Below are 17,145 nucleotides of genomic sequence, written 5' to 3'. Positions count from 1 at the left end.
CACCACCACCACGGCTTAGCTTTCACTGATATTTCTTTTTTTTTTCTTTCAAAATAAAATGTTTCAGTTCTGGATAAAAGTAATTAATTTCAATAATCCACTTTAACCATAGATGCTTCTCTTTTTATTTTCTGTATATATATAGTATTGATGGATCGGATACATTAAGTAGTGTTGGCTAACTAAGTGCTTAGTTACATAAAAAAAAAAAAAAAAAACAATGAGTGTGATGACATGTTAGTATGGTGACTATAAACTTTGACTGACCACTCAATTTAAGAATCTTTACTTTGACCAGTTACAACATTAACCATACTTAACGGTCCAAATATTCCTTGTTATTATTTTTCAATTTTTCATGTAACCGAATTCTTATACAATAATCATTAGAAAATCGTAATTTCCATGTGCCTCATGTGTTTTCTGCTTCTCTCGTAATTCCTTGACTCAATCTAATTATTTCTTGGTGAAGTAATTAGATAACTAATAGAGAAAATTTTGTTCTTCGCTATATATTTTAACTAATTAATTGATTAACCAAATCAATTTATTCCCAACATATAGTCAAAATAAGCATCTTCTCTTCAAATATATTTGGCATGTTCTTAAAGATTATGATTCCCTCCCCAATTAAAATGTGAATCGAATCATATCGAATTCCCATATTTACTCAAAGTCGGTCATTTCATAATGTAGTTTAAAATTTTACACAGTACTATACACTAATTTATCGATCATCACTACCTATAAAAGGTGAATCTGTATTATGTATGCATGTTTTTTATGTCCCAGTAGTTATGTGTATATAAGCCTTTCATCAACAGCAAATTACAATCTGTATATATGTTGCATGTGTATGTATACACAGTAGAAACAAGTATAATTTGCCCTCATGGGGGATCGGCGCTACGAGGATGGATTACTCATATGGCTAGGATCTAGATTCTGATTTTTGTATTCTCAATTAGACCACATTAAAAAACTGAAGCACTAGTTGTACCAAAGTTCTTCTTTAGAATATAATTTAACATTACATTCAAAAAAAAAAAAAAATTGAAGAAGAAGAAAAAAAATATTCTCGGTAAAAGACAAATTTGGCTTGCCTAAAACGAAAGGAAATAAACATTTATCAAAAGGAAAACAAAAAATAAGAACAAGTTTGACTTTCTTCTTGAGGGAATCTGAGTAATGGTTTAAGAAAAATTTAAGCTAGATCATGGCACATGCATGATCTTCTTCTAAATTGTTTAGTCCAACTTAAGTTTTGTAAAGAATGCACAAAATCCCTAAAATCTATCAGCAGAAGTTTTTGTTTTGGATAACAAAAAACCAATTTTTGAGGAAGGTCTTAACGACTTTGGTCAAATGAATTTGTGCCTGACGCGTAGCATTCCCTCCTAATATAATTTTCTTGACATTCATAGATAGAGATTAGTGACTAACCATTAATATGTCCTTATTCAAAAACTTAATAACGCTTTATACTTATTCCACCTTTTTTTTTTCCATGCACATTACGACTACGTGGAGGAAATATATGTGCATGCATATGGATGAAAACGCCACGTATAAAATTTCGAGAACCCAAATAAATTAGATTCTCTCAATAATTAAGACTTTTATTTTAATTTTCATCATACATTTTCAAATTATCATGAAACGATTAGAATTTTTGAATATATTTTTGTTGTTGGTGGTGTTTTCTTTAGTCAAGAAGAAAATTTGGCTTTTCAGTTTTAAAAAAAAAATAGTAGAGCGACCTTTTCACTCACATTTACTGTATACAAACCTATTTGTTTTTTTCGATTCCGGTAACTTAACCAAAGCATTATTTGACTACTCTAATGGGAGAGTCGGGAAACTCTCGATTAAAAACGAAATAAAGAAACTCTAATATGTTCATAATTACCTCATTTAACTAACTATTTCAGGAAATTAACACTTGCGCTTTAGTTGTGTTGTGTTAGCATAAATTAACATAAATCTAATCATATAATAACACTTAACATATTACATATATATATATATATATAGAATTATACATATTTCTATTGGTTTTTGTTAATATTACTTGTTAATGTGTCATATTACTCACGTATATATGTATCAGCAATTATTCATACATGCATATTAATTAAGTTTTATGCATATGAAATGTTTTTGGTTTTATGGACTTTATCATCAATACTTTAATATCTTTATCTTAAACCTCCAAATTACTTCTCAGATTTTTTGGCAAACGACTTAAATTCCCCTTTGTATGGAAGCAACCAAACTCATTTGGCTAGTCTATCTAATAGTATTGTATACCAATTACAATTTTTAAAACTCTTGTTTTTAATGCATATTTTTATATACTAATATTTCTCATATTTGTTTGTATATACACATTCTATGTACACTACTAGTCAAATACGTCATTAATGTCTCTATGCGAAGAGGCCGTTGACACAAATTTGGTCAATTTCTTTGGATTCTTTCAACTACCAAAATTCGGCAATTATGGGGGATTCTTAATTATTCTTAGGATAAATATATCAACTGGGAAAATGATAACGATATTGTTAAGATTTTCTTCGATTATTTTTATTATTTATTTTATGAATGATATACTCAGCTTGTGGGAAGGAAGGAGCCATGTGAGCCAAAAACTATACATTCTTTGTTAAATTTGATAACATGTATAAAATTCTCCATTATTACACCTAAAAGATAATTTGATATATAAATAAGTAAGAATGTAATCATTACAAAAGTATTTTATTTGTAATATCTACAACTACAAAGGGAGCTTTCTAATGAAGTGATCATTGAACCTCAATTAAAACTAAAAATGCAAAAGATTTATATTGTACTATTCGATTTACGTCTAATTATATAATAATATAGTGATGAAAAGTATACATATGCCACCAAGGCACCAACCAAATTTAAGTGCCGGTGGAAAAGTTTAACCAAGGCCAGTTAATGAAATCCGTTCTAATCTAGCTTCAGTAGTTATAATCAATTACCACATGAAAAAATGATCTTACAATCTAATCTAACTGCCCAATTCGATCATTGCCAGAAGAAAAGAAGAAAAAAATTCATTACTAAATATAATGATTCGGTAATCAATTTTGTCGAGTGTTATGATTCGGTGTGAATAATGTTCTATGAGAAACTTAACTCAATCTGTAGGAGATAATAAACAAACATCATTTTCTCAAAACACTGTAACTATCTCTAAAACAGGCATTTTAGATTGAAGAAACGAACTTATACTAGCCGCGGGGGTAGTAGTGCTTCATAAATTGGAATGGAGCGATGGATGACGTATTATTAGCAAGCTGATGTGGACTCATAGTCATAGGTAGGTTATGATATTATGTTGCATGAAGGAGAATAACAAATATATAAGGCTAAGCTTAAGTGTCTCAAGTAGGGTCTTAGCAGTTTAAAAGATTTTATTACAGCAAGTTACCTTTGGGTTTTAAAGCTATTGCAAACAAGATACTGGTGTGGTTGTTTGATTCCTTGGTGAGTACGATCAGTTGTGATTTTGTAGTACAATATTTAGTAAGTACTAGAAAACGCGATAGATCAAGAGTCGACATTACGAATTCTTATAGACCTTTTAAAACATATAAATGTACTTGAAAAGAAAATATATATGTACAAGGGTCACATTGTCCGTTGTATATATTATCTTTGTAATAAAAGAAAATTTATATATTAATTACTTTCGATGAATTCTAAATGGAAAAGCTGATATTTATATTCCGTTACTAAGTTCCAATATATAAAATTATGGAATATAAATATCAGCTTTTCCATTTAGAGTTCATTTTATAAATCTAGAAAAAACTTTGTAACGGAACATTCATCGAAAGTAATATATAAAGCGATCAACATCATAAAGGACAAAAAATTCTACAGAAATAAATATATAAAAAATTTACAATAAATTGACCCAAAAAAGAATTGTATTAGCTGTCAAAAAGAAGATGAAAAAACGAATTGATTATACTAAAAAAAAAAAACAAAAAGCTTTTGCAAATTGGTTTTGACATGGTTACACTGCCTGGTTAGGTAGAGTCGGCAGCCGAGTTGAAGTGGGGCAAATTTGAGCCCCCACCTGGGCTCACCATCTAATCCACGTGGTTGCATACTTGTCAGCATGCATTGCCACGCTATTTTTTTGTTTTATCAAACTCGATTACTAACTTTTGTAAAAATGTTTGGTTTCAAATGGAAAAACGACTAAATCATAAGTGAAGAAAACGAATTAGACCGGAGAGAAAAAAATAAAATAAAAAAGATAATTTATCATCTTGATTAGTTCTCCATACTTAGTTTGTTTAAAGGCCTGACTTGAACGTCAAAAGTATCCTCAAAAAGAACACCATAATAGTAATATCAATTGATTCTTTTGTTCATTTATGTAAATTCAGTCTGTTTTCCTAGCAACTAATAACTCTAATACAAATTAATTATGTCTATGTATCTACATCACAAGTAGTTTTCACAATCCAGTTTTATTTTTCCATAGCCATATCTACAAGCTCATGGGTGAATTCGGATGATGTATATCATTATCACTGGACCATATATGATCAGAAGAATTTGAATGATATAAAATGTCATTATGATTGGTCCATTGTGCCCAGTTGATTACCCCCTTTCACACCATTAAAATTTTAAAACTATATATTCAAAGCAAATTTATCAGTAAGTACAATCACAATATATACCATAAAGCAATTATATTATATTATCACCAACTAATTAATAGTAATATAACGGGCATATGATTATGAGATACTCTAATCAAAGTCCCATCACAAGCTTTGGAAGCAAAGAATCGAATGATTCCATATAAGAAAAAAAAAAGGTTAAGAAAATAATATAAACTATTTCGTATTTTTAGCGAAAGCATATGATTAAATGGGAAACCTATATATAAATTATTACACACACTTATTGAAGAACTTTTGTGTTTATTATATTGATTAATAACTAACCTTAGAACGCGCAAATCACAAGCTCACATGCTGCTTCCTCTTAATTCGTCCATTATATAAACAGACCCACACCACTTCTTCCTCCAAACACATTCCAAAACATCTCATTCCTCAATCTACAAACAAACCAAACAAAAAAAAACTTCACTACCTATACTTCGATCAAACTCACCCAAAACCTTATTCTATTTTTACTACATACAAAATATTTGTTCAAATTCACCTTCTAAAAATGGAGAACATGTTTAGGCTCATGGGAAGTGAAGATTTCTCAGACAGAAAACGGTGCATTTGGGTTAACGGTCCGGTTATTGTCGGAGCCGGGCCATCGGGTCTTGCCACAGCCGCTTGCCTCCGCGAGCAAGATGTTCCATTTGTGGTATTGGAGAGAGCAGATTGCATTGCTTCACTATGGCAGAAACGTACTTACGACAGAATCAAACTTCACTTACCAAAGAAAGTTTGTCAATTACCTAAAATGCCTTTCCCGGAAGACTACCCTGAATATCCAACAAAACGACAGTTCATCGACTACCTTGAGTCCTACGCAAACAAATTCGAAATTACTCCTCAGTTCAACGAGTGTGTTCAGTCCGCTAGGTACGACGAGACCAGTGGTCTCTGGCGCATCAAGACATCATCCTCGTCTTCCTCTGGGTCGGAGATGGAATACATCTGTCGGTGGCTAGTGGTGGCTACGGGAGAAAACGCGGAGAAAGTTGTTCCAGAGATCGACGGGCTCAAAACAGAGTTCGACGGCGAGGTGATCCACTCGTGTGAGTACAAATCCGGCGAGAAATACAGAGGAAAGAGTGTTCTTGTCGTCGGATGTGGTAACTCAGGCATGGAAGTCTCACTTGATCTCGCAAATCACAATGCTAATGCCTCCATGGTTGTTCGTAGCTCTGTTCACGTGTTACCAAGAGAGGTTCTTGGCAAATCAAGTTTCGAAATCTCGATGATGTTGATGAAGTGGTTCCCTCTATGGCTAGTAGACAAGATTCTACTCATTCTCGCATGGTTGATTTTGGGAAACTTGACAAAGTATGGGCTAAAGAGACCCAAGATGGGCCCAATGGAGCTCAAGGTTGTCACTGGGAAGACTCCAGTTCTTGACATTGGAGCTATGGAGAAAATCAAATCCGGCGAAGTAGAAATCGTCCCGGGAATCAGACGGTTTACTCGTAGCCACGTCGAGCTAGTAAACGGTCAGAGATTAGATCTTGACGCTGTGGTTCTCGCCACGGGTTACCGTAGCAACGTACCTTCATGGCTCCAAGAAAACGATCTGTTTTCGAAAAACGGGTTCCCGAAATCACCGTTTCCAAACGCATGGAAAGGGAAATCGGGACTTTACGCGGCCGGATTCACAAGGAAAGGATTAGCCGGAGCATCAGCAGACGCCGTTAACATCGCTCAAGACATTGGAAACGTGTGGAGAGAAGAGACCAAACGACAGAAAATGAGAACACGAGTGGGTCACCGCAGATGCATTTCAGTTGCTTAGGCCTCAAGTTAGGGCTGGCTTATACCATCATTTACTTTATTCTAAAGGGTTGGGGTAAGAAGAAAAAAAAAAAGGAAAAAAAAAAAACAGAGTGTTCAATTTATTATTTCATTTTTTTGTAAACAAAAGTATACATACATACAGATACAAGAGAGCCCTCTCCTGAAGACCCAACGGTGTCGTTTTTTGAAGGCTGTATGGGCGTTTTGTATAACGAGGATGACGTGGCGTTTCTCTTCATTATTATTTCATTTTTCTTTCCTCTTCTGTTTTTCAAATTTTATCTTTGTAATGGTTTTCTAAAAGATACTTATAACTTTATAAGTTATAATAATAAAGGGTACTTTATTAATGATTCACAATTTTACATTCATAAGGTCTATCTCACTTTAAAAGAAAAAAGATTACGGCAAACAATTTCATTTTATTAAATCGAGAAACAAAACAATTTCATTCTGTTTTTGAGTTTTTGTCTCGAAATTGGTCAAACTAAGTACAACCAGAATTGTAAGTGAACGAATAGAAAAGAAAATTTAAGACCTTAGTTTGACCAATTTCGAGATATCAGAGGCCCAATTTTTGGCCCATTTAAAAGCCTTAAATAAATGTTGTAATAAAATTTAATATGATAAATTCTATTGGATAGATTCTATATAACTAGCTAGATTATCCTACCAATACCACCATGCACTATTGATCGAATCCCTAAGTTTTCACAAACCCTTTTGGTATTGCAAAACCTTTTTACTATTAAGGAGAAGAAGATGAAGAAGACGATGGAGCATTGGATCTATGGAAAAGTTTGGGATAGAGAAGGAAATCCGAAGAAGTCAACATGTGATGTAGAGGTAACTTCAGAGAAACTGAGTGCCGACTTTATATCGAGTCAAGAAGATGATTACAAACGTCGTCGTCGTTGCATCTATCTACAGAGCTACAAGTTCAACAAACCCAAACCTGATACAGATCTAAAACGTCAAGAATCAATGGCTCGTAAATTTTTGTTTAAGTTGAAGAAACTTGTTCGTTGTCAGCGATCTCGTCGATCGTGATGGTGTAAATGTGATAATGGAATCCTATCTTAAGTAATGACTATGTAGGGTTCATATACTTATACCATAAGATAGATGAATTTTTTGGTGGAAGTACGTAGGGTTTGTTAATTTGATTGAAAAAAAAAACTATTCTCACAAAGTTAGGTTTTTTTCTTTCACTTTTTGGTTTCAATATTATTGACCGAATTTGGTTTTAAGCTCATATCTGTTTGATTTTCATTTATGTTTTCGTTTTGCCATAATTGTGGTGTATTTTATCCCTTTGAAACAAAAGTTTAATTAGTTTTCTTACAATCGCCTGGGACTTCATGGAGTTTGTCATGTTTTATAGTATGGGTGATATTGTTTATTCCTTGGCATTAAAGGAATGTTCGGGTAAGACCTAGCACTACTACTTAACTAATGAGATTATTATTTGAAGAATAATCTGAGATTCTATTTAGGGTTTTAAATCAATTTGGTGTTTGAATAGAAACTAGTGAAAAATTGCAGAATTCTTTAGGAGAAAAAGCCACACCAACATAGGGGATCCCCAAAAAGCCACACCAACCATCCGGATGGTTGTCAATAAACAACTTATTTTCAATCGACCCTGAAGAAGATAAACAAACATGTCAACATCTGTGAGAAGGAAACAAAGACCAAGGAAAAGGAGAAAGTGGGACGTACAAGAAAACTTGGAATCTAAAGAAGAAGAGTCGAAGAAGAAAGGTCAACAAATAAAATAAAGGTTTTGTGTTGGAATTAAAAAGTAGTTTGGGCCTTGCCGGTTTGGTTATGGCCCAAGAGTATAAGTGTTTTCAGATGGGTTTTTAGTTGAAGTATGTTGGTGTGTACTAAGTAGAACTAAATTTAGTTAAATTTGTGAGTTGTTGGAGTGGTTGAGAGAGTTAGTAGTCTTTTAATGTTAGCCTAAAAGCTAGTGATGATCAGTCCTAGTATAGTGTGGTTAATCTAGTGCTTTCGAGTGTTAGTGTGAGAGTGTTGCAAATAGGAAATTATGCTATAAGTATGTATATGTTTTCAGAGGTATGAATGGAAAAAGTTTATAGACAACTGATTTCTATGTTTGAAAAATACAGAGAAAATAGTGAATTAAAGAGAGAAAGTAAACGGAACTGAAATTGACTGAGAAGTTCAAGTTCACCAATTGAAGAAGAAGATATAATTTTGCTAGTTTCGTCATCTAATATTACGTAATTGCCAAGCAGAAAGAATAGACGATATGTGTAGATTTGTTCACACAAATATATTATCTCAAAGGCTCAAACCACACAAAAGTTGCAAATACACAACTAAAGATGCAAATACTTAAGATTAAGAATCGAATCACATAGAAATTGATGCTACTTAACCCAGTCTTATAAGAAAAAGAAAGAAAAATAAAAAAGCAAAATGAAAAATATTTGTATGAAATAAGCGAGTAAATATCGAAAATAAATTTATATAACGAAACGTTGGGTTGTTAGGGTCTTAGGGATCTCGACAAGTTCACTACCAAGTTCAAGCTACAAAACACGATTATGCAGCAAAGCCTATTTCATAGGAAAAATCACCTCTATCTAAATTACTCCGAGATTCAACTGTTTAGCTTAGTAAGCAATGACGCAGATAAATATGCATCAGAATGATCAAATTTGATTGGTTCACTAAACACCATGACTCAGAAGTTTCAAATTGCAGATAACATACCTTTTTGCGGGGAGAGTTGCACTTAGACTACTTAGTCAAGTTATTTGTAGACTCATTCATCATAATTGCATATAATATAAAAAATTAAAGATGTTAATTTTACGGACGACAGAAATGGAAAAGATGATGACTTAACAACGGACGACAAAAAAAAATTGAATCTTTTGGTACAAAGTCACCATAGTAATTAAAAACATGTTAAGGAGATGAACGTTATACGTTTCTGGTACGGCCACACCGGGGAGAAAAACATGTGATTGGATAACGTATAATAAAGTCAATGATCAAATGAAGCAACAAATAAAGTCAATAATTGAAGAGATACAAGTGAACATAATAACTACATAAGAGTATCGTAACCTTTTAACACCCAATAAAAACAACAATAAAACGTCCTGAACTCTCAATTACACTGCAACCCTCTTCACCAAATTCATACTAATTTCATTAAATAGTTGTATATATATACTATAATTTTTCTTTTAATCATGTCTATTTCATTTTTTTTTTGTAGAAATCAGTTTTGTATAATTAGTTTTCGTTATAAAATATACTAAGATTAGAAAGTTAACCAGCAAATATTAGTTACAAATTAAGTTACAATTATACAAAAGCAACATAAGCATCAAATCTTTGTGCCAGCAAAGAGAATTCTACCTTTTGATATTACTTTTAATCACTCCTATTGTTTTAATATTAAATAGTTTTGCTGACAAAAAGAATATATAAGTAATTTGTAACATATGATACATGGCAGAATAAAATTGCGACGTATACTAGCTGCCGAGGCATGAATGATAGGCGAAAACATCTAGTACTATACTAGTATTATTATGCTACAAGAGTTGAAAATTAAAAAATATAAAACTAACAACATATCATGCGAGCCTTTTTCAAAAAAAAAAAACAACATATCATGCGTGAGGGGGTGGTGGGTTTATTTTTTTATAAATAAAGCTTTTGCTAAAACGAAAACAACAGCACATTCTACGACATACCCACAATTTGGAGCTTAACTTAATCCTCAGTTTTACTCGTAATCATGAGCCTAAACATAATTCAGATAACTTATCTCGGATCATGGTAAAAAAAAAACTTATCTCGGACATTAAAGTCTTTGCCATAATTCAGAAAACACTCAAACCAACATCGTTACATGTATAGAGGGTTTCATTTTTTATTTCATTTTTTCCTTTACTTAAACCAAACACTTAAACAACATAAAAACAAACTAATAGAGTAATAGTATTGGCATTAGAGATTGATAGTGTTCCTTAGGCTTTTTCAGATTGCAAAGCCATGGACTTTGGCAAAAAGGCTACAATGATTGAAGAGTAGTATTTGGTATTTTACAGATATTACTTTTTGTATAAAAATGATAAAATTTATTAATATGGAAATGTTGTAGTCCTTTTTAGGCAAGTTGTTATAATTATTCGTAGACAGGATAGTTACTCTATGCGGTAGGCCAAGAAATTTAAATTCCATTTTGCTCCTTCGAGTTAATGATTTCTCTAAACTCTGAACCCTATCAAATAAATTCGTACCCCATCAGAAGATAATAGCGACTTTTTTTTCTCCCTACCCAAAAACAAAAGTTACAAAAGTAATAAAATCTATTACAGGACTGTAAATCATGAAAGCATGGGTTTATAATTATTGTTCCATTAACGTTATACTGTAAACATTCAAAATTTAAAATTTTTCATGCCTAAATAAGCATACAATGATTACAATTATTCTCACTTTTCTGGTTTCACTTTTATGTTCTCACACAAGTTTTTTTTAACCTTTCTGACCATAATTTAATTTATCTCAATTATTTTCAGGTAACGAAATAATATTATTATTATTTTTTTTTTAACAGGATTGGAGTATATTGGGATGTTTAGAATCTGACTGAGATGTAGATGTTTTTTTTGATTAGATCAGGCAGAAATATTTAATTTCGGATTGATTTACAAATTTTATTGGTAACCCAAAGTGTAATTGAATCATATATAAGTTTGATACTGTTGGTTTGTATATGGATCCAATTTTTCTGATCTAAGCAAAAAATTATTAATAGTTTGTTTTAATTTAGCGGATATACATCGGGTTTCTATTAACCTCAGCCTATTCCAAAATCAAAATCTGATCAGATTTAACTATAGTAATCAAAACTGATTCAGATCGGAGTTTTTGGATTTAGGTTTTTTTTTTTTTTTGACAGCAATATACAAGATTGACTTAAAACCAATGAGACGGAACATCATTTACATAGGTAATAAGCTGTGTTTCGGAACGAACTCGTCGTGCCAAATTATCTGCTTTACCATTCTGCGAGCGAGGAACTAAGATCAACGAGAAGGATGCAAATTCTTCTTTTTCTTCCTGGATGTCCTCCAAATAAGTCGTGAAAGCCGGCCATTCTGTAGGTGAAGACACCATCTTCACTAAATCGGAGCAATCGGTAAAGAAAACAACATCATGATTATCCGCCCCAATCATACAATGCATCGTCCAAACAAGAGCTTCAACCTCTGCATGAAGCGGGGAAAGACTGCGACGGAGATTGACTGCTCCCATAGTGGGAACCCCTCCCAAAGGAGGAGAACAAAACCAACCTCGGCCGGCATATGGATCTGTCGCTTTCCAAGAGCCATCAACATAACATAAAAAACTTGTCTGAGACCTAACCCTCAAACAAACACTACCACCTCCAGGGGAAATCCTTGGGACCGAGGGTGCAGATTCAGCCACATCCTCTAATTTTGCCAAAATCCAAGCCTTGGACTCATCCACAGCTATCTGCAGAATCACTTCTGGGTTTGAATCCAGGTTATCAAAAAATGTATCATTCCAGGCCTTCCAGAGATACCACAATAGCCATGGGTAAACCTCTGGAGTAGGTGTCTCCGAGAAAAGCCAAAAAAGAAAATCCATATTCGTGTAGATCGACTCCGAAGGGAAAAACCTTGGGCGTGTCAGAAACTAAGATAAGGCCCACACCTGCCTTGCCGGGGAACATTCAAACAGAACATGATTAATGGTCTCCTCTTGAACCCCACAAAGCGCACACTGAGTGTCACAAACCAACCCGCGCCTTCGAAGATTAGTGGAAACTGCCACACAACCGGTAAGAACATGCCACAGAAAATGTCGGATCTTAGGCGGACACCTAATATTCCAAACAAAAGCCAGTCATTGTGTAATATGAGGACCAATCACTTTCCCACCTGAGACAGGCACCTTCTGTTGTTGTAAGATATTGTACCTAGACTTGACAGTATATTTACCCGTCTTTATGAAATGCCAGCCCAACAAGTCTGGCGAATCCGGCCAACCTATAGGTAAGGCCAAAATTATGGCGACATCTTCCGGCACAAAAGTGGCCGTAAGCTGAGCTATGTTCCAGGAATTGGTATTCCACTCAACGAAGGATTTAACTCGGAGCGTAGGGTCTAAAACCAACCCATTGCTTAATGCTGGTCTCGGGGATTGAGCGGGAATCCAGGGATCATTCCAGACTGAAATCCAATCACCGGATCCTACCCATTTAATGAGTCCTTTATGAACTAGAGAGCGAGCAGAAACCATACTCCGCCAACCATATGATGGTGAGTAAGACTTGATTGGATCAAAAGGATCTGAATGCCTATAATAGCGACCTTTAAAGACCCGAGCAAATAAAGAATCTGGTACTGTAATTAACCGCCACAGTTGCTTAGCCAGCAACGCTGTATTACAGTCGTCTAAACAACAAAACCCCAACCCCCCCATCCAGCTTGCTGAGACACAATCTATCCCATGCTACCCAATGTAACCCCCGCGACTCCCCCGATTAGCTCCACCAAAAATTAGAAATCGCACTATTTAACTTTCTCGTGACTGTTTTCGGAAGCCGAAAGCATGACATCACGAAAGTAGGAACAACTGTTGCCACCAACTTTATCATCATCTCTTTCCCACCCTTAGATAAAAGCCGAGTTGGCCATCCGCCAGCTCGCGCTTTTAATCTGTCCTGGATAAAAGAAAAGATTTTCGTTTTAGACCCGCCAAAACTCTCTGGAATGCCTAAGTATGAACTCATACCACCCAGAGTCGTGATCCCAAGGACCCCTTTGAGCTCCTCGTGAAGGGTGGCATCTACCGTATGACCAAATTGAATTGATGATTTCTAAAAATTAACCTGCTGATCCGAAACCCGCTCATATTGCTTAAGGATCCCTAGGATAACCTCACATGATCCTTCAAAGCTCGACAGAAAAAAAGACTGTCATCCGCAAACAACAAATGGAAGATTGTCGGACATGCCGTCGACAGTCTAATCCCTGTCATAAGCTTAGCCTCCTCCACCTTCCAAAAATTAGCAATAAGTACCTCTGTGCATAGGATAAAGAGATAAGGTGACAAAGGATCCCCTTGACAAAGGCCCAGTTGGGGAACAATGGAACCATGTGGTTGTCCATTAAGTAAGACTTTGTAGCGAACCGACGAGACACACCACATAACCCAAGTGATCCATTTCTCACAGAAACCGAACTTTCGCAATAAATGTTCAATGAAAGGCCACTCCACCCGATCATATGCTTTACTCATATCTGTTTTGATAGCCATAAACTTTCCTTTACATGAAGGGTTAGTCCGTAGCCCGTGAAACATTTCTTGAGCAATCAAAATGTTATCAGAGATCAAACAGCCATCTAGAAAGGCCGACTGCGTCTCCGAAACCAGAGAAGGCAAAAAGGTGCGCAACCTCTGGCACAAAACCTTTGAAATAATCTTATACCCAACATTACACAGACTAATGGGTCTCAACTCTGTCATCCTTGTTGGTTTATCCACCTTAGGAATAAGACATATATTTGTCATATTTAACCGCTTATCAAAAACCCCATCCTATAAAAATGAATTTACCAAAAGGACCAAATCCACCTTAACAGTCCCTCACGCCTTTTGATAAAACAAGGCAGTCATCCCATCTGGACCTGGAGCCTTATCTGGATGCATCATAAACAACACCTCCTTAACCTCCTTTTCAGTAACCTCTTGAGTCAAGAACTCATTTGTATCCGCTGTAATCACTGAACGGACCTCACTGAGAGCCACAAAAAACCCTGAAGGATCAGACGATGTTAATAAACCCTCAAAATAAGATACCACAATGGAGACCAATTATCCTGTTTTTTGCCTGTCGTTGCTTTGTCTGGCGTTGAAATAGCTAGTGTTATGGTCACCCAGCTTCATCCACCGGCTCCTGCTCTTCTGATACCAATAAATCTCCTCATCCCAATATGCTTCCCTAAAGCTCCAAGTCAAAGCCGCAATCTCCTCAATGGTAGTTGCATCATTTGCTTGAGCCGCCGCCAATCTTGTCTTAAACTCTTGTTTCTCGCCCATAGGGCTTTTTCTCCTTCCTTCACCTTGAAATCGCTGCACAACAAGAAACAATCTTTTCAAACACATTGCCCGAAACAGAACCTGCTGCGGACGCCCAACCGAAAGCAATAGCTCCAAGCAAACCCTCTTTGTCCAACCATCGTCTGTGAAACCGGAACACACTCTTACCGTGTCGTACTTTATCATCCAGAGAAGCTAAAACCGGTTTGTGATCCGATGCAACCATCGGAAGATATTCCATTAAAGAGTTACTAAACATGTCATGCCACTCCTCGTTGGCTAAGGCTCTATCAAGCCGACACCTGATTGGCTTCTTTCCTTCCAGCCTCGCCAAGAAAGGCTATCCCCAATTGATGGAAACTCAAGTAATCCACAATTTCGAATCATTGTATTAAAAGGGAAAAATGAAGAAGCATGACGCAATTTACCCCCACGCTTTTCATGATTGCCTTTCAATTCATTGAAATCCCCAATTATAAACCAAGTCGAGTCCCTAGTTAAACCAATTCTCGTTAATCGTTCCCACACCGCATCCCGGTTCTTTGGTACTGGGTCACCATAAATAAAAGAGAAATAAATAGAATTCCCTTTAAAATCAACTTCCACATCAATCAATCTATTGGATTCAAATATAATTGAAAAATTAAAATTATTATTATAAAATAAGGCTAAACCGCCACTACAACCAACTGGTTCAACTGTTTTTAAATGTGAATAACCAAAATGACCAACAAAAGGTTCTAAAATAGAAAAAGATTGTCTAATCTCAGAGAGGAACAAGAAATCTAGCCGATGCTTCCTGCACAAATCTCTGAGATAGCCAATAGTCGCCTTATTACCCAATCCCTGACAATTCCAGCTAAGAACCTTCATTTATCAGTTTTTGGAAGTGGTGGTTTAGTACCACCCATTGCCTCCTTCTCCACCCCTGTGACTTAGGATTGTTAGGAATCCCAGAAGGAACTGTACTCTTCGGAGTTGGACGCTTGCGAGGAGTACGAACATACACGTTCAACTTCTTTGACCCCATTCCCTTGAGACCCATGGTGCCCTTACCCTTGCGTTGCTTGGGTAAAGTATCTCCCTTTGTGACCTGCTGATCTGTCTCCATCACGTCAACACCAATATCACATGACAGACTTGCATCGAGAACCTCATCATCTGCACCATAACGACCCTGCCCCCAATCACCGCATCTTCAACCGTCTGCTTAAGGCTAGTCTCAACTAGCTCCTAAGAATCCAGAGAACACTCCTCAACTAGCCCCGCTACCGCATTAACAGAACCTTCTCCACTTAACCCAGTCTCGAGGCGCACCTCCTCCTCCCCTCCCTTTGACAAAATTTGATCCCATTTGCCCCTGACCTCCTTCTCCAGCAGCCAAAATCAGCTTCTCATGAACCTTTGTCTCTTCCGTATCTTTGGTTTCAGCAGTAGGAGCATCCTCCTCCTGGAACAAAGCCTTGCGAACCACCTTGGTTGGGATAGGATCACCATTCACCCCCTGACAAACAGACTCCTTGGGAACAGACACCTCACCCTCCTCCATCACTGCCGGTGGCTCAATAGACTCCTTAGTAGCAGTCTCCTTGGCAACCGCGCGTGAGTGGCGATGATCATTGTACTGAACATAAGACTGGAAACGTCTCTATTTAGCCACCAGTTCTCCTGCCGATAAATTAGACCTAGACTTCGAACCCTTAGTGGATCGCCCCTCAAAAGGCTGCTTGCCCTCCGCTTGAGAGCCCTCCCCCATGTGCTTGCCTTTAAGACCATTTTTGTAACCACGCTCATGATCAACACCCTGCCTCCCCTCAGATATGACAGCCCCTCTGTAGCTCTTACCTTGACGATCTTCAGGTTCATCGTGATGCAGAACCGGAACATCAGGTACCAACGGTGGCTGCAACAACTGGCAATGATCATCGTCATGGCATAAGCTGAAACAACACCGACAATAGCCGTACAACCGTTCATAACGAGGCGATACAACGGTCTCCTCGCCATTGTAAAACTCTACTTCAGTCTCAAAACTCAAAGGCTTGAGACCATTGATTGTAACCTGAACTCGACCACCATCAATATCAACAGCCTCGACACGACCCAGATCCGCGACGATCCCTCGGAATGTTGGCTCAGCCCAGAACTGGAATGGCACTCCCATGATGCGAACCCATAAAGTTAAGGCAGAAGGGTACAAAGGATCCACCGTCGGTGTCCATCGAACCATTGACACAATCCAATGATCGAAGTGAAACGAGGTCATCTTCAACACCTTAACAATGTCTTCTTTCTCATCGAAATCAAACTGGAACTTGCCCATCCCCAGGTCCGCACCAACCACCTTCTCTTCTAACTGCTAGATACGCGGGAACATGGGAAGAGGAGACTTCATGTCTTGGCGTCGGGGATTGAAACACCTTCTAACCACCGTCTTGGAGTAACCCTCAATCGCCTCTGCTATCGCCATTTTTTTTTATGAGTTTTTTTTTCAATGGGTTAGAAG

At 36.4% G+C, this 17,145-nt stretch overlaps 2 protein-coding genes and 1 pseudogene across 3 annotated transcripts; 1 reads left to right on the top strand and 2 right to left on the bottom strand.

Moving 5' to 3' along the window:
• The first annotated feature begins 5,078 nt into the window (after positions 1-5,078).
• LOC104771539 (putative indole-3-pyruvate monooxygenase YUCCA5 pseudogene) lies at positions 5,079-6,862 on the top strand (annotated as a pseudogene). Its single transcript, XR_015592375.1, has one exon. The product of XR_015592375.1 is annotated as a putative indole-3-pyruvate monooxygenase YUCCA5 pseudogene (transcript).
• Positions 6,863-11,486: 4,624 nt separating this feature from the next.
• On the bottom strand, positions 11,487-14,111 carry LOC147919567 (uncharacterized). Its single transcript, XM_087504007.1, has 6 exons — positions 13,620-14,111; positions 13,429-13,512; positions 13,118-13,260; positions 12,514-12,894; positions 12,249-12,417; positions 11,487-12,152 (listed from the first exon to the last, which is right to left on the bottom strand). The coding sequence occupies exons 1-6, from the start codon at positions 14,109-14,111 to the stop codon at positions 11,487-11,489; spliced, it is 1,935 nt and encodes a 644-aa protein (XP_087360133.1).
• Positions 14,112-16,287: 2,176 nt separating this feature from the next.
• On the bottom strand, positions 16,288-16,962 carry LOC147919566 (uncharacterized protein At4g02000-like). The gene has a single exon (XM_087504006.1). It carries the CDS (start codon positions 16,960-16,962, stop codon positions 16,288-16,290), a length of 675 nt encoding a protein of 224 aa, XP_087360132.1.
• Positions 16,963-17,145: the final 183 nt, after the last annotated feature.

Source organism: Camelina sativa, chromosome 20, assembly GCF_030686135.1.
Source record: "Camelina sativa cultivar CO46 ecotype springtype chromosome 20, ASM3068613v1".
Taxonomy (NCBI): Eukaryota; Viridiplantae; Streptophyta; class Magnoliopsida; order Brassicales; family Brassicaceae; genus Camelina; species Camelina sativa.
This window is presented reverse-complemented; position numbering and strand designations above follow the sequence as displayed.